Source organism: Catharus ustulatus, chromosome 5, assembly GCF_009819885.2.
Source record: "Catharus ustulatus isolate bCatUst1 chromosome 5, bCatUst1.pri.v2, whole genome shotgun sequence".
NCBI lineage: Eukaryota > Metazoa > Chordata > Aves > Passeriformes > Turdidae > Catharus > Catharus ustulatus.
In genome coordinates, this window is record NC_046225.1 from 50,115,266 (window position 1) to 50,136,239 (window position 20,974).

Consider the following 20,974-nt stretch of genomic DNA (forward strand, 5'->3'; position numbering starts at 1 on the left):
GAAGTGAGCAACAAGCAGGTGTGAAGAGGGCCAGCACGAACAGGGGGAGAGCACAGTGAGCTTGAGGTGGCTTCACAAAGGTGAGCACCGTCGACCGAAGATATCCCAGAGGCAGGCACGCCAGAGAAGGCTGCAGAGAAGAGATTTTGACCTTCGCTGAGAGGAAGACAGCTCCAAGCCAGAATCGGAAGGGAGGAAACCCGGGACTCCTCTCCTGTGATCTGCTGGCCAGAGACCAGGAAAAACCATCCGGTTCGACTTAGAGGACTTGCTTTTGGTAAGACAGGTCAAAATTCAGAACATGGGGGGTGGATTCAGCCAGGAGCAAATCAATCTCCTAGCCACCTTAAAAGGGGAGATGTCAGCTCATCCTATGCCCACCCAGGGACGCCAAACTGTGGCAGGTGGTGACCTTTTTTATGGTCTGAGATCACTCACCTGCACAGTAAAGGGTGGTCTAAGAGTTCTTATTTTGCAGGCAGGGTGCAGCAGGGTATGAAAGAAGACTCGAGAGCTGTTGTTCTGAGGTTTCCAAGGTCGTTTATTCTTCCTTATCTAAGGAATTTTCTGTCTACCTTACAGCGGTCCACTCTGCAACTCATCCAAGGCTGTTCTCCTGCCCTCTGGGGCAGGACTTATCTTTTATACTCTAATTTACGTCTACTTTATTTACAATTAATCACTAATATTTTATACCCACTTTACACCGAGCAGTTTTCTTTTCACCAATCCCGAGTTGGCATCCCGACCTAGAAGATGGATGCCATGAAGAAGAAGAAGAATTTCTTACTACGCCACAAATCCTCCATCTTGTGTCTAAAAACCCCTTAATGTAAACAATCTTTAAAACTTTATTTTTCTACCTTTTAACACATCAATTTACACTCTACTTATTTCTGTGACTCTGTAATTCTGTATATAAAGATGGTAATTTCTCCCAGGGACTTAGATCGAACTCACAGAGATTTCTGGCACCTTGCCAAGGCTTCTGAGCCCCCTGTACAGGCTCCAGGGAAGCCAGGGGAATATCCTGGGTTCCCACAAAGGAGAATCCTGCTGTAGTTGCATGACGGAGTTTAAGGAAGATATAGTGAGCATGAAAATCCTGATCCAAATCTTGTGGGTCTGCTCTTGTTCACATATATCCATTTTTTCTTCTTTATGATTTTTTAATCATCTCCAGGGACTGTCATGTGACAATTATAAGTCTAACACTTAGCATAATGGAACAAATCAATTAATTACTACATGAACAAAAATGGTGAAAATCCGGTTTAGTTTTTTTATTTGTTATTGTCTGTTTTTTTTAATGTTATTGACATTGATTTTTTTTGTTGGTTTTTGTTTGTTTTTGTTTGGAGGGGTTGTTTGTTTGTTTGTTTTTAATATAATGATTCAATCATTCTTTTAGACCCAGGATAGGACAGAAAATTTGCGACCAAATTTGCACTTCAAGCAGTTAAGCCTCTAATTCACAAAAACTCCTGCTTTTACGACAGACAGTACTGAAGCGTGTTACAAGTTCTAATACAAAGATAATTCCCTGTTAGTGCCATCTTGGCCCACCTATTTAGCGTGGCATCAGTCTGCTAAGTGTGAAGTGTGACTTCAGGATTCGTGAGCTTTCTGGAGAAAAGCTGTAGTCCCCACATAAAGCCTGATAAACAGGTACATGGAGAGCACAGGACACAGCTTTGCGTTAGCAAAGAGAGATGCTTACAGCAGACCTCTTTTGGGGGAGACAACAAGAGCTGAGCTGTATCTTAGGAAGTTAGAGATGTGAGTTAATTGTCCTCATCAGTTATAGAGTTGTGAACACACCATTCCCACACTACAAGATCATTTACTACCAGAAGCATGAGTCCACACTTTAACTCCCTGACTTTCCCACTGAAACTGAACCACCAACAAGCCTGCCAGATTAATGAGTTAAGAAAGAAAGTAGGCAAAAATGAACATGGCTCAGTAGCCTAATGAAAACGTAAGGGAAGAAAATCTAAGTCTCAAATTCTAACTTTATGTTATTCGAAAATGCTGCAAAGTATAGTGATGAGAGTCTAAAAATGTTGAACAAATAAGTGAAAATTATTTTTGATAGTTTTAGACCTTGATGCAGAAATCTCATCAGATTTCTTTGACTGACTAATCATTGAACATCATTGTGGATTCTGACTAGTTATAATAGAATAGTTTTAACAGGAAAAAAGTGTTATCTTAGTATTCTTCTAGTTCTGTATCCAGCTTTTTCTTTTTACAAAGTACTTTTTATATGCCATGAACCTAGAACTCTGATGTCATGGTTAAGCTGAAGTCACTTCAGCAGTACTAATCTTCATCTACTTGAGATGAGATACAAACATTTGTATTATCTTATTTACAGTTCCCTGCAGGTAATTTTGAACTCCTTTCTTGTAAACACACAAAAACCATCACTTGACAGATTGTAGGATGACTTTTCGTAAATGCAAATGTTCTGGAGAAGGAGAAAGAGGGTACCTGTCAAATAGACACAATTTTGTGGAAAGATAAATTAATACAATACAGCCAAAACTAAGCAAGGTCTATCACGGCAGGTAGCTGTTTTTCTGTTGACAGTCCCCTATGCCTTTCACATAGCAGCCAAGGCTGGAAAAACTCGTGTCTCTTTTTGTCCTCTCTGAATGGAAGTCGGTACAGGGAATGCCACCTCCCACCTCGAGGGTGTACTGGGGTCTGGCCCGCTGAAAAGGACGGACCTTTTTCTCTTATATATATTGGAAGATCCTGGAAGATTGTGGTTTCCCAGAGCAAAAGATTTGAGGTGATTATAGATATTTAAATATTTAGCTATACAGAGAAATGCCAAATAGATTTTCAAAAGTATCTGGTGAGAGTGAAGCACTTTTGAAGAAGGAACTCTTTGGTTATCAATTTGCCCTTTTAGGCATGTAATTTCATTGGGAAATCTCTTGGAAAAACACTACTGCCTTCCTGCTGCAGGAACAGTCCATAGCGACCAGTGATTCCATGTTTTGATTTTTTTTGTTGTTTTTTTGTGGTTTTGTTTGTTGTTTTTAATAATCCCGTGCATGTAAATAACAAGTTATTTGTGTGTTCAAGTATTGTTCTCCAAAGGAAAGGTCACACCTTAATTTTGGACGACTATGTAAAAGGCTTTGCATCTCCCTGAAGCATCAAATGTAAGAGAAAAGTGTTAAAACCTTATAAATGCTAAACTAATGAAGAGTGGTATAGCGGAGATTTTGAACACGTATCTATTAAGGACAGTTTGTTCTTTTGATTAGCTTGTATGTAATTGGATCAAGGGAAACATTTTCTATTACTTAAGACACAGTGTTGAAAGCATATCTGGTAATTTAGTGAATGAGACCAGAAAACCGTGAATGTCATCAAATTAGTTCTATGTCTTCTTCTGAAACAGACAGTTGGAAACTTTATTCATTTTTTTTTGTGTTTTTATCAAAAGTTTGAAATAATTGATAAATAATACACCTTTTATTTCTGAATGCATCATTATAAACATTTTAAATTTTTGACATAAGGGACTGCCTTGTGATTATAAAATTTGTGTGCTTATTTGTACCTGTTTTTCTAATATATTTACATGTATATTTTATGTCAAGTTTATAAAATTTCACAAATTTAGTGTTCTTTATTTAGTATGTGTTGAAAATAGGAGGGATTTAAAGGGAAGTTGATATGTGCTGCTTTCTCTGACCCCATGGAGGCTGCTGCACCCACAGGGACGGATTCTTGCCAATGCACCAATGTATGTGGATGTAAATGGTGGTGAACCCACTGATCCCTCCTGTGGGTCAGTTCTTATACGACTCATCAATGAATTAAGAGCTAATATGATTACTTTTTTTGGTGACAATATGTTTTGATTACCTATTCATTTCCCTCTTTCTGTCTTCTGTTCCTTCTTTGTTTCTTTTTCAAACAGGGATCACAACGGTGCTGACCATGACAACACTGAGTACAATTGCTAGGAAGTCACTCCCAAAGGTTTCCTACGTGACAGCAATGGACCTTTTTGTTTCTGTTTGCTTTATTTTTGTGTTTGCTGCCTTGATGGAATATGGCACCTTACATTACTTTACCAGCAGCAGAAAAGGGGACAAAGGAAAAGAAAAGAAGGCAAAATCTAAGCCATCAGTAAGTTTAGTCAAACAAACAAATGAAAAAGAAATACAGAGGTTTTTTTATTGCAGCATTCATTTTGAGAGACTTCTTAAGTAGAAAAGCTAATGTTCAAAGATAATAAACACTAATATTTATTTTTTCATTTTGTTTTTTACAGTTGGAGGCTTGTACTAATCTTGTGTAGATACAACTAGTGAGCAAAGGGTTTAGATGATTTCACATACGTGAATTAGGTCACATGAGCCTAAGGTGGAGAGTGGTTTGATATAATATTCCATGCCCTTGGAATATTATATAGAACTGCCCATGAAGTGTGTGCCCATGGAGAGGGTTCTGTGGCACAGTGCTTCTGAAAACAACACCTGGCAGAGAACCACAGCTAAAACTTTCACAGTGAAGATAATGTGAATGGACTGAAGGCATGAGGATTTCTTTGGATCTGCATCACATAACTTAAGTCTTACAAAGCTTTGCAAAGGAAAAAATGCTTGATATTGGCCAGTATTCTGAATCCCACTACAGAAATTCTATCTTAATCTCTTTTCTAAATTGGTTTCCATGTTTCTTTCTGGTTAAATGAACCTTCTGTTTTACAAGTTGATGTTTTTATGGTAAACCTCCATACATCTCAGGATCAAGTATTCTTCAATTTTAAGAGGCTTTCTGTTTTGGTAGTAAGAGTACTGTAATGACCAAAGAATTTATTGTTGGAAGTCAGTTCAAATATATAAAAGTAGTCTTTAAAGTAAAAAAACATTGGAGAGAATAGAAAAAATGAAATTTTGGTAAAACTCCTTTCCAAATAATTACATCAAAACATGCAGGGGAATATCTGAACCATAATACCACTTGCCATTTCTGGATGAAGGCTGAACCAGCACTGTATGAGGTAAAACAGAAATTTATATGAAATTACAGAAGTAATTGCTGATATGTAAGTGCAGAAATTCTGTTATGAGCCATATCAATTCTGCAGCACATGTCAGCAAGAACTGATGCACCCATTCTGAGCAGCATTGCTGTGGGCCTTTCTCTTATGGGGTACTGCGAGGCTGTTGGGACTTGATTCCAGGGAAATGAGAGCCCTTAGGATTCCCTTGTTGAGCTGTTCTAAGGGGATCAGTTGTGTAGTTAGGACAAGGCTAGTGGTGAAGTGTTAATATTTCCCTGTGCTGCCTTGGTCAGACATCATTCTGATTCTTAGGGAATCCTGCAGAGCCAGGAAAACTGGAAAATGGAAACCTCAAACCTGCTTCCTGTTAGTGGTAGAAATAAATGTGGGGACAACAGAAGGGGCAGAATGCAGGCTTTGGCAAGGGCCAAGCTCAGTTACGAGGGTAAAAGGTAACAGCGGCTGTGGGGACACTGCAGTGTGAGCACAGAAGATTCAATTTCAGGTTGGTGCTGCAGCGAGGTCTCAACAGCACACAGTGAGCAGGGAGCTGAGCAGCGCTACTCTTGGCATGCACAACAGAGAGGAGGTGAAGATATCAGGAAATATTGCTTTATTCAGACCAGGCAGATATAAAAGATCAGCTGCTGACAAATCAAAAGACACTGAAGTGGTTTTCCAGTATGCTCTATTGAATGAAATAATTACATTTTGCAGAATCTGTTCACATATCACCTGTGTGTGCAACAATCTTCCAAGTGCTTTGAGATTTTCAGTGCATATGAAAATTTTGAATGTGGAATAATGATGAGATAGAAACTATGAAACTTACTGAAAAAATAGCTGGAATTTGCACTAAGATTAAAATTAGCAATATAATACTAAAAATATTGTTCAATTGTGTTTTACTGGGTTCTTAAAAGAGCCCAGTAAAAGGCTTTTTATTTCTAAAAAGGTGAAAAGAGAAATCTTTTTGCACGCAATTCTTTACATATGTTATGGTTATAAGACTATAAAAAAATAAAGAGATTACACTAAAAAAAGGGAGAATTAAATTTAATGTACTTAGATGTAAGGATTCTAATTTGATAGGAGTTTTTCTGGTAATGTTTTATAAAAAACTCTGACTTTTCTTGCTCCTCATAAATAAAGAAAGCAGCTAATTATTTAATGAGAAGTCATTCCATTAAAAATACTTTCTTTCTTTTTTCATTTTCTTTTTCCTCCTTTATTTTTGTCAAAGACTTCTATTAATTCTTTTTGTTTTGCAGTTATGGATATGTAACTCAAAAAACAGTTTAATTTTAAAAGTCAGTTTAATTCCTTCTGAAAACTCATTTACAAGTGATTTTTTCCTTGGGAAACTTGCCTTGCATAAATCTTCTATTTCTACTGCAAAATAAATGGTTACTATTCCAGGAACTGATGCCAGTAAGCCACAATAAATGATCTTATGATAAAAAGGGTGAGATTTCTATAAATTTTTTCAGCAGTTTTATCCTAGAAAATATGTGCTGGCATCATTCGAGAAAGGTAGTAGGAATTGGCTTATGCAAATCCGCATTAGTAAGGATAATGAGTTTGGGCAGGAAAGATTAAACTTCAGTAGTTGTGGATCTTGTTCTGATCATCATTTCACCTGAAATGAGTGTATCAACTGTGCCATGATCTCCAAAGACAGTGGCTTTCTTTTGTACTTGTATTAGTGTTATTGCAAAATAAGTGGGGTTTGATCCTATCACAGTGTATTATAAATGATCTCATAGTACATGGAGATTTATCTACAATTGCAGTAGGCATATCCATAAAAAATCAGCATGTACTTTTATATCTACATGTTGTGGGTGTTTTGTTGTTTTGTTTTGGGTTTTTTTTCAGTTTCTGCCAATTTATATAAAGGCATTTTCTTGTGAGGTGTTGGTCTTTTTTCCTCTTTTCCCTCACATTGCCTCTTACACACATTTTATGTATTTCCTGTAGGTAGTTAAGCCTACAGGATGACTGTTTGCCTCTCTCAAGCCACCTCTTCAAACTTGTAATTCAGTAGCCACCTCCAGTCTGTGCTTGTGATGTGAACAGTGGAAAGCAGTACTGTAATTTTTTCCTTCTCCCATGGTGTTTCTGTGTTGAGGATTCCTGTTTTATCCCACTAGTAGAAGCAACTCATGCCATAAATCTTACATGTGCAAAACCAACAGTGAGAAAATTTTTGTAAAACCAGAGTAGGTGTGAATCAGAAAAAGGCATCTTTCCATGCTTGTTTTCAGCAGAATAGAGATTTTTTCTTAAGTTCAAAAAATTAAAATTATTTTTCATGTTTTATAAAAATAAACCCTCTTTGCAATGCCTCAAATTAGGATAGAAGCATGTAACTCCTGTTTCTTAGTATTGCCAGTATTTTATCATAACTGAAAAGAATAATAAAGTCCTTAAGGATGATACAGTAATTTCATGATTACAAGCCGCACTGATTATAAGCCGCATTTCCAGGGTGTCGGCAATGTTTAGGTCTTTGTCCATACATAAACCGCAACGGATTATTAGCCGCTCTTTCGTTCGTAGAGAGGGTCCGAGTGCAACTTTCACAAATTTGCCAATTAGTAACAGAATCGTGGCATAGAGGGGTTTACTGGCTTGGGGCGGGGCCAGGCAGGCTTGACCCGCTCATGGTTGCCAACGGGGCCGGGTGGCCCAGCTCGGCATTACGGTTCAGCAAGACCGCTCGGGGCCGGCCGGGCGGTGCTGCCGCTGCCGCCAGGTTCGCTTGTCCCCCCTCCCGTCTGCACCGCTGCCGCCGTGTTTGCTCACCCTGGCTGGCACTGCTGGCCCCCACGCCACCGGGCTCCCCCACGCTGCTAGCCACGGTTCTGCTGGGCTCCCCCATACTACTGGCTCGGGCTCTGCTGCCTGCCCCCCATGCTGCTGGCCCCGCCTCTGCCAGGCTTTCCCACCTCTCTCGGGGCCGGCCAGGCTCCAGCTTGGCTTGGGGCTGCCGCAGGCTCTCACTTCCGTGTTGATAACTTTTAGAATATTGTTCATATATTGGCCGCTCTGGAGTATAGGCCGCACTTCCGGGTATGAACCAAAACTGTAGTCAAAATGGTGCGGCTTTTAATTGTGAAATTACTGTAATTAGCTCCAAGGGTCATCATGTAGAATACATTTTGAAACAGCAGTCTATGTGAAACTTTCTCTGGTAAAGACACTAATTATATAAAGCTATTTGAAAACATGGTGGATACTGCTCTGCATTAACACCATCCCTTGGCATATTGGGTAAAATGCTCCTGAAGAAATAGAGTGTCACCTTAACAATGTACAGAGGTCTGTGTACTGGCCAAAGTAATTCCCAGAAAGTGGGACAACAGGACCTTAAAGCATAACAAGAAGATAAATGATGGCTCCCATCTTCCCATATTTTTTCATGTGTTTTCATTGCCTATCACGTATAAATGGTTAAGGGACATAAATATCCAGTTATATTTTCTTACTGCTTCCTTTTCTGCTGTTTTATACCCTTACATGACAAAATATGAAGAATGTAGAGAAGAGAGAACACAATCTAAGAGTAGTGTTAATGTAACCCTCCTCTTTGGTGTGAAGATTTTAGAAGAGATGCTATTCCGTAATATTCCAAATGTGAAATGGGATGGTGTAAGTTGAAAGAAGATTATGGAATAGTCTGAAACTGCCATGAGATTTAGTAAGAGAAGATAAAGGACAGATGAAAAAAGAGAATATCTTTTGAAACAATGAGGAAAACAAAGGGGATGCATATAAAACTATGGAGAGACAAAGAAATAAGAGGGGGAAAGGTGGGTTGTATTAGTGTAAGTAAAAGGAAGGTGGAAAGGCAAAAGTCACAAGTAAGGGAAGAGTAAACACTATATGTATCTGGCAATAAGCCACCCAGATTTCTTCAATGAGAATTATTAACATATATTACACTGAGTTTTTGTCAGATACAAGAAGGCCGTTATGCCCACATGAAGTGAAAGTAAGAATTAAGAACTGAATTAATCAGTGACTTGAGTGGCATTCTCCTAAGGAGTCATGTCTTGGATTCTAAAGGGGGGCTGTATTGTTTAGGGATTTAGCATCTGAGCGTTTGGTGGTGTAGTCTGGCCTTATATGTCTCAGTCTGCTAAACTTCACCAGTGATGCTGTGCTAAACCCATCAGCTTTTATATTTTTTGTGAAAATATAGCTTCCAGAAACACATTCAGCCTCCTTGTGAAAACTCTAAAAGATGGGAGGACATAATTTCTTTGTTAGTGATTATTATAGTTTTGTGGACTTGGTTGTGACCCAGTTGTCAAGAAGTGAGTGACTTCAAAATGTTTGTCTGTGTTGTGTAGATGGGATCAGCTAACCCTGTCTGTGTAACTAATTATCTGCTATTCCCAAATCCCAGCACAACCCAATTTTCACTGTGGCAGGTGAAAGTCGTTCATGATCTTTTGCCTGCATGCGCTAATTACATACAGCAGTTCATAATTTTCTAAGCTCCCCAAACTCTTTTCTTTAACATAAGAATTTCTATATATTGTACTGAAGGGGACTATATTGGCAGGGAAAGCCTATGGAATTATTTAATGTCAGACTAAAACCACACAAGACTATATTTCCCTTTTTTTTTTTCTTTTCCTTAAGAAACCACCTGCAATTGCTGTTCGACCTGGATCAACACTAATTCCAATTAATAACATTAATCATCTCCCTGAACGTGATGATGATAATGGATATGAGTGCCTAGAAGGAAAAGACTGTGCTAGTTTCTTTTGTTGTTTTGAAGACTGCCGCACAGGATCTTGGCGAGAAGGAAGAATACACATCCGTATAGCAAAAATTGACTCCTATTCTCGAATCTTCTTTCCAACTGCCTTTGCACTGTTTAATCTTGTTTACTGGATTGGCTATCTTTATCTGTAACTTTCAGAGGTTTGACAAACTCAGAAAAAAGTACTAATTGAATGATCATTAATACTTTTAACTGAGCAAAGATTAGAGCTGGTCCAAAATGACTCAAATTGTTTGTATGCTTTAAAAATTTGAAACAATGAGAGGAAATAGGATGGTGTAGTCTCCCTCTTGTGATCAACTGTAGAACTGATACTGGTATTTTGAAGAGAACATTTTAAAATAAATATCCCTAAGATTTATCTTTTCTGAACACACATGCATATATTTTTTTCCAGCTCTAAGAAAATGCAGAATCACAGGCTACGTTATTTAACTGAACCATCCTACATTCGCTCTCAATTTTAATCCTAAATGACAATGCAGAAGGATTTTGTAGCATCTCTTACACCTTTATAAAAAAGCCTTAATTAAATGAGATTAATTGCTCTCATCTATTTCATCCATAAGGTGATGATTTTATTAATCCCTAATTTTAAAAAGTTGAAATATAATATTTCTGTTTTCAATCAGTCATTTGTTCTCTCCAGTATGTTAAAAAGTGTGATTAGATGATAATTAACCAATTCAGATTTATATGGAGTGAAGATATTAGAGCAGCAAAGAATGGATATATCAAAACACCCAAGGATCATTCTGAGCTTGTCTTATCCTGACCATGGATACAGACTTTTTGCTTTCAAACTTAGATTACATTTATATCTGTGCTCCATTTCCTGTTACTTCAGTGTCGTGAGTTTCCCAAAGCTGTCCAAGAGGTCTACAAATTCCAAAAATTCTTATTCAGCCGCCATTGCTTGCTCGTTTCATGGAAGACAGACTGATGTTGGCCAGGATTCTGGCCATTAAGCAGAATGATCTTCACATACTCAGCGTTGGAGAAAAAGTCATAATGCTACATTTGGAAGAATTTGTACTGGCAGAATTTGGAAGGATGCTATAGTCAATGTACTCAAAGTCACTGTGTTAAATTCTCAGTCCTCAAAGTGCAATGTGGGTTCTGGTCCAATTTGCACACAGCATGGTTCTGTAGATTCGGTTTGTTACTGTACAAGCCACTCACTGAACCCAAGCCAAGTGGTATTAATGCATTGAATGAGTGGTGTGGATTGCTGGGTAATCACCTTCATGATATTTGTTTGTTTCTAACAGAAAAGACGTGTTATGGAGGGGGACTTAATATAAGCCTTGTGCATTGCAGAACCTTCTCCAAGATGGGATACATTCCCCCAAAATTGTAGGACCAGTTCCATCCTTTCTGTGGTGAGAACTTTGGTAGAAATTCTTCAGTGAGGTCTTTCTGGACTAGTTTTTTGTTGCTGGCTATTGCTGGATGGCAACACTTGGTATCTAATTTCTATTTCTAAATCCATTGTCTTCATTATAGAAAAGTGTAGTCTTTCCTCCTTTCTCAAAAAGAAACTGGTCTCAAGTGAGTTTACAAAAATCACTGTAAAATTAAGATATGCATTAAGTAAAAGTCAGCATTACACAGAAGACCTTACAGATCTTTAAAGAGGATTAATGGGATTAGCATTTGGCTGTAGGTAAGGATGTTCAGTACTAAAGATAAAGACATGATTAATAGCTAAGAATAGAAAATATTACATGAAGGGTTGCACCCCTCCTCCCCAATATTTCTGTTGAATATGCTCCCTCCTCTGAATTTCTGAGATAGGATTACTGTATTTACAGTCCAGTTGGTTCCAGATATAATAAGATATGATACACAATACACATTTCAGAGGAAATGTTATTCCAGTGTTCAGCCCCAAAGTTTAAATAGAAAATGGGAGAATATGTGCATTTGTACTGGAAGGAAGTGTGACAGAAGATCCAATTTTAATGAACAATTTATTCCAGTATTTAGCTGATAAAATATAGGAGTGGTTGAGACAGTCTGAAAGCCCAGATTATGAGGATGGCTGGCCTTATTTGTGGAATGACCTTTCTGAGTACCAAGTTCTTCTGACTATTGGATTGAGCATAGCAGTGTGGTATCATTAACAAAACTGGTCTGCTGTAATTTATTGGATTTTTAGAGTCTCATTTTCATAAGAAGTTCAGTCCAAACGAAACGTGTCAGTTTTAATTCCGTAATGTAGGTTGATGCTTTTTGACAGCATGCTGAAAACATTCCTCTGTAGGAGGGATGAAGGTGGCTTCAGCAGTGTGTTGGATATGTGCTTGAAAAGCAGTCAGCTTGATGTGCAATGCAAGGCCCAGATTTAGTGAGTTCCTGAGTTTCATTAATTCCCCTTTAAACAAAGGAAAATTAAAAGAACTTGGCACTTCACAAGAGGAAATACAAATTTCACAGTCTGCTCTCCTCTGGCTCATCTAGTTAGCTTTTTCTATTCATGTGGTTGTCAGTTGCCAATCAGCCTTCAGTGACTGAATTGGAGAACAGAAAACATTCAGAATTGGCAAGGGATGGCTAAGAAGTCTTTCATCTCTAATTTCTGTGGAACAGTGTAATGGAGTATTAAGCCTATTGAATGTTATGGCTGTTTGGCTTATGGATACACTTGCTTCTGTCTGTTGACAAACTTCTGTGTACTCCATTTGTTTCTGATGAAATATTTTAAGTTTCTAATAGCATTGTGAGCGCAAATTGGAATGAGAATGCAGTGAACTGTAACATGGAATGTAATAAATATATGATTTTAGTCCTATGTATTTTCTTTCTAATCTGCATGTAAACACTTGATTCCAAGAAATCTAAGTGATACTTAAAAAAATTGTCAAGAAACAGAGAGTATAATTAATTTGAGTTAGATCTTGCAATAATTTTTTCAAACTTACCTGAATAAAAACTTTGTTTACTCTTAGCTGGGATCACTTTTTTTGGGAGCCATATTATTCTGACCATCACTGCATAAGCACACACTTAAGCATATTCCTAATTAGTACTGTTATTAGACCAGAATTCAGAAAAGAGAGTGTTTATGTACTGCCATAAAGAGTGATGCTATCATGAATTGATGCCATTAACACATGCTTAATTTGCGCTAATTTCAATAATGAGTGTTCAGTAGCTCAAATAATTGAACATTAAGGATGTGAGCCAGAGCCTTTTCAATAAGAGATTTTCTCACTGAAAGAGAGGGACATAAGAGCAAAAATTGCTGTAAAGGCAGAGAGTAGAAAAATTCTGGGAAAACTGTTTTATACTGCACCTATCTTTGGCATCTCTTGAAATGTATTTTTCAAAAAAAGAGACTTTTCCTTGATATTTCTGTATTAGTGTTTACCACTTGTCTGTTTTAGTAGTGAGTACAGATCAGTGTGTTATTTTTGGTAAGGTTCTGTCTATGATTGTACCTCACTGATCTTCAGTGCATGTCTTCTGTGTCTGAATGAATCTGTTTTATGTGGTGGCAGTGCAACCAAAGCATGAACTCTGGGTGACGTATTTTGTATTCACATGTTGATGTGCTTCAAAGAGTTTAACCTTATCCAGTTTTCTGGCATTCAGAGATATAGGATTGTGTAAGACTTTGAAGAAGAATCTCCTCCAACAGTATTTTTATAACTCTGTCCTTTATTTGGTATGGTAGTAAAACATTTGTTTAAAATTGATGTATGGACTGTGCTTTGTAATTTGTGAATACCTTACAATTGAAAGCAAACAGGAGGAGCCTGGATTTAAATATCTATCTGCCTAAAGCAAGATTCGTTTCATTTAATTGTATCGATCATAATTTCTGTCTATTGTTTCCAAATAGCTGAGAACTAGTGCAAATGCATTTTTCTGTTAGTATATTTATTTCTTTAGAATTCATTGTAGTTTCTCTCAGTTATGCATTTAATGTGGTCTTTCATGCTTATGAAATAATATTGTATAATTTTTTAGTCATTATAATAGATAGAGAAGATATAAACTAATGTAGAATTCCACAGCTGAAAAATACAAAGCCAGGAATCAGAAAGAATTACTGTGCTTCTTTTCATGAAAAAGCTCAGTGGATGTCCTCATGCCTCATGAATGTGCTGGAGGGGGAGACTGACTCATGTGGAGAGGTAGAATAGTCTCCAGAGTGTAGAAAAGGCTTTTGCATTGGTTCATGCTCTGGATTTGCTACATAGGTGGTTCAAATGGAGGAAAGGAATATATCTATCCTTCCTCTTTCAGTGATCTCTTGTTTCTTCTTCATTTCCATCAGCAACAGCAGTTCTAATGCTCTGTTGCCAGATGAAATAAAACCTGAAAAATTATCTTTATTTTGCTTTTATTTAGTTAATATTTCACACAAATGGGTGGGATTATCTGATTGAACACACAAGATTATGACCAAATTTTTCTCCAAGGAAGGTGGTGGGAGTTTGCAGCTGGAGGATGAAGGATGGCTTATTTTGATGAGCATTTTTCATTCAGTTGAGAATCTGCACTGAAAACTGGTGATAGGAAAGGAAACAATGGTATGAGGGAAAGATTGATGGTGGTAGTGATCCCAGAATCAAGTTACATGATTCTCAGTGACTTATACTTAGTTCATAGGTTTCTCACTGATATTTGTGATAATGCTCTTGATTTCTCTGCAACATAATTAAACATTTGTAATGTTTTAAATAAAAAGGAAAATATTGTATATTTCTTGTACATTAACTACAGACTGAATGAGCAATAGAAAGTTATCTTGAGTGAACATTCTGGTGAAATGTCAGACGGAAAACAGAGATCAGGTTAAATGAGATTGTTTTTTGTAATCTCCATTTATTATTAGAGATAAAACCATTTTTAAAATTACTGAGTATTAATTAGTGCAGTAGGCACTGGGAAAGGCCTGATGCCCAGTCTAAACTGCTGTATTGCCCTCAAGGGCTAAAATATTTGAGAACAGAAACCTGACTCAGACTGCACTCAGTTATCATCCCCTATTTTCATCAGGAAATGAGAAAAATGAATCGTGATTATGCCAGACATGAACTAGGATAGCTAGGGTGCTCCAGGGAGATTGGTTTCTTGTTAATAGGAAGGGTCATTTCTGCGTGAGACTGTAATTTGAAACATTCTTCCCTTAGAAGATGGGTCTGTGCTGTGACTTCCATGATGTCGGAAAAGCATCCTTGCATTTAATGTTTATCTTTGCACAAGAGCAGTTTCACTGAATTGCCTGTCCTGCTGTGAGGCACCAAGGCATTCCCTGTGTGGTATGGAAGAGTTTTGGTGGCACTCCTGGGCAAGATGTTTAAATCTTGTCAAAGGGATCAGTCACAGTTGTCTTTTGGATGTTATGATGCTAGTGAAAGGGTAGTAAATAAACTTTTGATTTTACTTACTAGTAAAGCTCAATGAGTAAGTCAGAGGGGTAATGAAAGCTATTGCAGAAATCTCAATGACCCCTGGAGACTGGAGATTGGCTAAAACTGAAGTACACTGAACAATATACCCCTTTTTCTATGGTATGATATACCATAGATGGGTCCTGTTCACTAGTAATATATTGATTCTAAAAAAACTCTGAAAGCCTCATGGTATTTTGAGGGGAAATAAAAGATCTTTAAAATTATTATTCTCCATCTCAGTGACAAATCTTGCTTTGCCTGAAGATTTTGCTTACAGTGCATCAACCTCACTTATGCTGCATGAAGAGAGCCATGGGGGTAAGACAGAAGACCTGTAAACTGTTCTACCTTGTTCTGTCTCAGTTCCTTTTCTTCAGCAAAGAAAAGAGTTTCATAAGGGTATGCATTTGCCATGTGTAAATGAGGACAATTTTTCTACTGACAACAGGGCCGGAGTCCCACTGACAGGATCAAAGGAATGAGACTCACAATAATAAGACTTCTCTTGTAATTCTTTGTAGCAGCTACTTTTCCATACATCACTGCAGGCCTATTTGAGATTCAAAATATTTTTCAGGTTGGAAGCAATTCTTTTGTGCGTTTCTGGCTTCATACAATGTCTTCAATTATCAGGGTTTGAGCCTTGCTGGATTCCAAAGGAAAGGTTTCCTCTTGAAGTTTCCTTGTCCAGGCATTGCAGGTAGGAGATGTCTTCCTGCCAAACATTGGGAAAAGTGATTTTCAGTTGATCCTGCTGAGGAGACAGACTGGCTCTCTGGGGTGGTATTAGGATTCTTTTGTCATTTAGACCTGAGAAGTTGAAGGCTGTTAAAAGCAATGACCAATACTGCCTCCACAGAGGATGTATTACTTTTGCCAATTTGATATTGAAAAACAAAATCCAAAACTGTTACTGTGGGTGGGAAATGAGGATGAGTCATCATTTTACTACAGACATATATTTCCTCTTGAATTGTTTTTCTTCCTTACGAAAGATGATATATAGGAGTCTTTTGGTCTGTGAAATATTCAGAAAAGAGATGATAGTAATTTTAAACAGTAAAATCATGTTAGTCCATCTGTCCAACAATGGCCTAAGAGCAGTAGAAATTAAAGCACTTACTCTATAATTCAGAGTTTCCAAGAAAGATAAGTGTGGAAATTTGCATATTTATAGACTCAGTATTAATATACAATCTGTGTTCACACTTTAGTCACTGAAAAAATCTTAATGGTTTGTGAATCTTCACAGTATCTTTTATATTTCTCTCTGTTGTCCACTACAAACACTTGGACTCTTTGTCTGAACATGAAGAGTTGTGTTTTCATACCTTCAATTACAGTTTAAATTGCTATAGAAAATACTTCAGAATCTGGTAATTTCACAGTGATTCCTCAGTTTAAAAAACCTAATATATTTACTTAATTTACTTAAGCAGATAATACCGCTTTAATTTCTATTTCCCTATATTAAAGTTTTATAAACAATTGCAATTTATGGTCTAAACCCTAATTTACAGAAATATTTTTCAAAAATAACACTTGCTGATTTATGATGTGTCTTGGTATTTATTATATTGAGGGTCTAGTATTCAAATGCACCCTTAATCCAAATCTCTGTCTTGGCATCTACTGTTCACATAATGTTTCAGTTACTCAGATTCATGCCTTACTAGTAGATCCTTGTTTTTCATTCATTGCTTAAAAAAAATGCTGATGTTTTTAACTACCTGTGTGAATATTTATACTATGCACTTAATTTGATAGTGTTTTGGCATCAATGGACAATGTTGCAATATTATGCATCAGTGTTCCTTTTAAAGTTATTAATGGAACATAAGATAAATGTTGCAACTCTCTGTGCTGCTTCTAAGGTTTATGTGTAAAGTACATGGTACTGAAGCAAATTTATTCTTCTATTTCAGTTTTCCTTCCAAAAACATCCTTGTTTGGGGTATTATTATTATTATTTTCATTATTACAATTATTATCATCATGCTGATATTTGCAATTCCACTTAGTTATTTGGTACTGTTCCAATAGTACTTTTCCAACAGTATTCATCCATTATTATATTCAATTACCTGGAAACATCAAGGTATCCTCACAGTCTTTTAATATGATTAAACCATGACTTCTTCAGCCTCTCTTAAAATGCCATAATCTTCTCAGTGCAACACCAAAACTAACGCATTTTCAGGTATTAAATTGAGTTTTGCTTGCTTCTCAATTTTGAAAAAACCTGTCTGCTGGGTTATAATGAAACACTGATATCATCATTTTTATATTTGACAACATTATTAATCAGCATGGCTGAACCAGAAGAATTCAGAGATGACAAACAGATGATACTCTTGGCTAAATCTCATGTGCAGCTACAACTTTATGGGTGTTATAGAAATTATAGTGGCAATGGCAACAATATATAGATATCTATATGTAGACTGGAAAGCAAGATATGAGAACTTATAAATCAGTTTCTGGTTGTCAGAGTTTTGAATTTTTCAGTATACTCAGTTTTTGGATGCCTCATTTTCTGATGTGCAGTTTAAGACATGAAAAAAAAAAATCTACTTTTCAGAAGTTTAGCCCTTTTTAAAAGTTATCCCTTGGGCATTTGGTTTCAAGTACTTCAAAAAAGTAACTAGGCATCACTGAGTATTTTAAATAAATTAAATTGCTATAGAATAGTGCAGAAAGTTCAATTATGGTTCAAGGCTAGAATTTTGTAGCCTTTGGGGGAATTTTCTTTCTTTCTTTTTTTTTTTTTTTTTTTTAATTTTCTTGACATCTTGGGAGATGTGAAAGCAAAGGGAGGGATTTCATCCTATGGTTGCTTCATTTTTTTGTTTTCAGCAACATAGCTCATGCAGAATAGTGTATCAGCTACTAAAAGATGATTTTATTGAAGTGCAAATGAGACTTTGAGACTGGTAACAAGAATATTAGTAAGAGGCTCAGAAAGGAGATGCTTGTGGCCCTCATTATCAGAAGGGGCTTGGCAGCACAAGATCCTGAAAACAATTCTTTGGAATTTTTTTCCAGTTTTCTTTGGAAATTCTGAAGTAAGATTATGAGAAAGAGTTGGCTTATAATGACCTCTAGAGAAAAAAATCTCAGAAACCTTTTGCCAGGAGACTAATAGTGGTTTAAAGGATAGGTTTTATAGTTCATAACTCGACTGTGAATGTTAACATCAATTGAATTTTCATATAAATGTTGCACTAGTCCTTGTGCATTGAAAGGAAATGTGCTTGCACCCTGGTACATGGTTCATACAGATGTAACTGAGATGTAAGCTATAATCTTCTAAATGTAAAACTCTGAAAGCCATAGTCTTAAAAAAAAATATACCCCACCATTGAATAACTTGTGTTCTGTGCAAAATAAATAGTTTACATGTTTGTGCTCTGATGTCTCTTAAATTGATAAGAATCAAGAGAGTTTCAACACTGAATTTTGCAAATCAGTTGTAATGCATTGTTTTTACTGTATCTGCTGTGAAGTTGATTAGTTACATTGTGAAAAAATAAATAGTGCCTGGCTACTTACTTTCTTATGCTATTTATTTTCTATATACTGTACATTCTTTTCTCTTTACGACAATGATGACAATTGCCATTCTGTTGAAAATTGTTTTATGCACTGCTCTGATATACAGCAATCCTTTATTTGCTTTAAATTTTTTCCTTCCCCTCCTTCCTTTCCCCTCATCTTTTTTTCGTTTGATAATAATGTGGAAACAGCACCAGTCATGCCATAATAAAGCTCTGGAACTAAAATTCCACTTTTATCAACCTTTTTTTTTTTTATTTTGGGACCAGTTTTATAACTAATCAGTATGTAACTGCCAGGAGGAGTGGTCTTGCTCTCCCACACAACTCCTTCACTTCAGCCAGCACTGATGCTTGGCTAATTTCACTCTCTTTCCCGTTCCAGAATCCCTCATGACCATGAAGCGTGGCTCACTCTTCTTTGTTCTACCACTTTAGGAAAAGTTGTAATGCTCTATTAGACATGCTTCAGATCAAGGAGCAGGGCTCATGCTGAAGCAAATATCCACAGGAAAATCACTTCTCATTATTTTCCTCAAATACACTCTGTTCTCTGGCCTGACTGCCCCACCAGAGGATGTGACTGTAAGTGTCATCTTCCTCATGTACTCAGTCTCTGAAAATATTTTTAATGCATTCTAAACTGACTGTGGAAAGGTGATGAAAAAGGGATTCAGTCAACATAAAAACCCTGGGAAAGGGGTCAAAGATGTTTAAAGTTTCTGGTAGCTCTGGAAAATGCCACAGATTTCTGCAGGCTCTTACACATCCTTTTCAGATTAAATTTAGAGATCCTGACATTCCCTTTAGCTTTTTATGTTCTTTTTTCCCCTGGTAACTACCTCCAATATCATGTCTTGACAGATGTTATTTAATTATTAATTTTTTTTTCTTTAAGATTGTTGATGCCCTGTCCATTGTACACATACTGAAAAGAACTGTGGTATTTCATAACAAGAAACCTCTGAGTGCAAAATGTTTTGAATGGCTTTTTAGGTCAAAAGAATCAAACCTCTAGCTTCCACAGTGTTGTTGATGAATGAAGGAATTAGGCAAAACCTGTATGTACAGACTTCAAAGCAAAATCTGTCAGCTGTATTTTTAAGGTTAACATTTTTCAGTATTATTGTCAATATGATAAATTCCAGTTATATGTGTAAGGAGCTGAAATGACTTAATTTCTTATGAAAAAGGCAAAGAATATAATTTTCCACCAAACTATGACTTGGGGTGACATAACCTTGCTGACTGAAATTACTAAATGTCAGTGCAGAGTCAGAACGAGAAAGTATATTTTAAGAGTTCCCAACTACTTCATCTTATTAATATATAAAATAACCTTTCATTTTGTAAGAATTGTAAACAAATGTCATACTAAATAAATAAATGTTTCTTCATAATATCCAATTTTATTATTTGGTAATAATATCTGCAGTAGAAATTAAAAGAGGTCTTCTAAAGTGTGTATCAGGAACTCAAAATGTGTAAATGAAACCTGTGGATATTAAAAAATCCTAGTCAAAAGAAATGACTGCTGCTTTTCAAAGTAGTAGGTAAAACTGTCTCTGCAATCCCTCTCATGCCCTAAGGTCCAGCACAGATTTTTTGTGAGGGAGTAAGCCAATCCACATGCCCTGACACTGCCAACAGAGCTTCTTTTGGTAAGGTAACACCTGTGGTGCTCCCACTTCTCTTTTGGGAAGGGAACTGTGAGCATTGAAGTAATTCCAGACAGGCCAGTGGGCAGGCAGCATATGGTAAGAGTTTTCAGACCTGACCAGCTAATGTTAGGTACATACTGGCATCTGAATGTTTTCATGATCAGCACCAGTCACTCATGGATTGTGTCAGGTCAGGTGCTACTCTTCTGTTTTCTGTCCCTTGAGAAACACTTCAGGTTTCTTCATCCCTTCTCCTTGTTTTGAGCTTTGGCTACCATCTTCTCATAACTTTTCTCACTTGCATTATAAATCACTGATGTTTCCTAAACTTGCTCTGCACTCTCCATCACTTTACCATTTTCTGCACCTTTGTTTTCTCATTTTCTGTTATTGCTGGGTTAATTCGCATTCACAGTGAGAATTGTGGAGGGTGAGAGGTGATCACTGTGAAAGTGATGCTGGCATAAGAAATGAGACATTTCCTCACACACCATGAGCAGTCAGACAATGTA

General features: G+C 36.9%; 1 protein-coding gene across 4 annotated transcripts in view; it reads left to right on the plus strand.

Annotated features, from left to right (window-relative positions):
* The window catches only part of GABRG1 (gamma-aminobutyric acid type A receptor subunit gamma1), a 69,159-nt gene extending 50,361 nt beyond the window's left edge, over positions 1–18,798 (plus strand). For all 4 annotated transcript variants that reach the window (XM_033059674.2, XM_033059673.1, XM_033059672.1 and 1 more), the window contains 2 exons: positions 3,947–4,158; positions 9,692–18,798. In XM_033059674.2, the coding sequence (XP_032915565.1) occupies positions 3,947–4,158; positions 9,692–9,970 (491 nt within the window). In that variant the 3' untranslated portion in view covers positions 9,971–18,798. The remainder of the gene's footprint in view (positions 1–3,946; positions 4,159–9,691) is intronic.
* Positions 18,799–20,974: the final 2,176 nt, after the last annotated feature.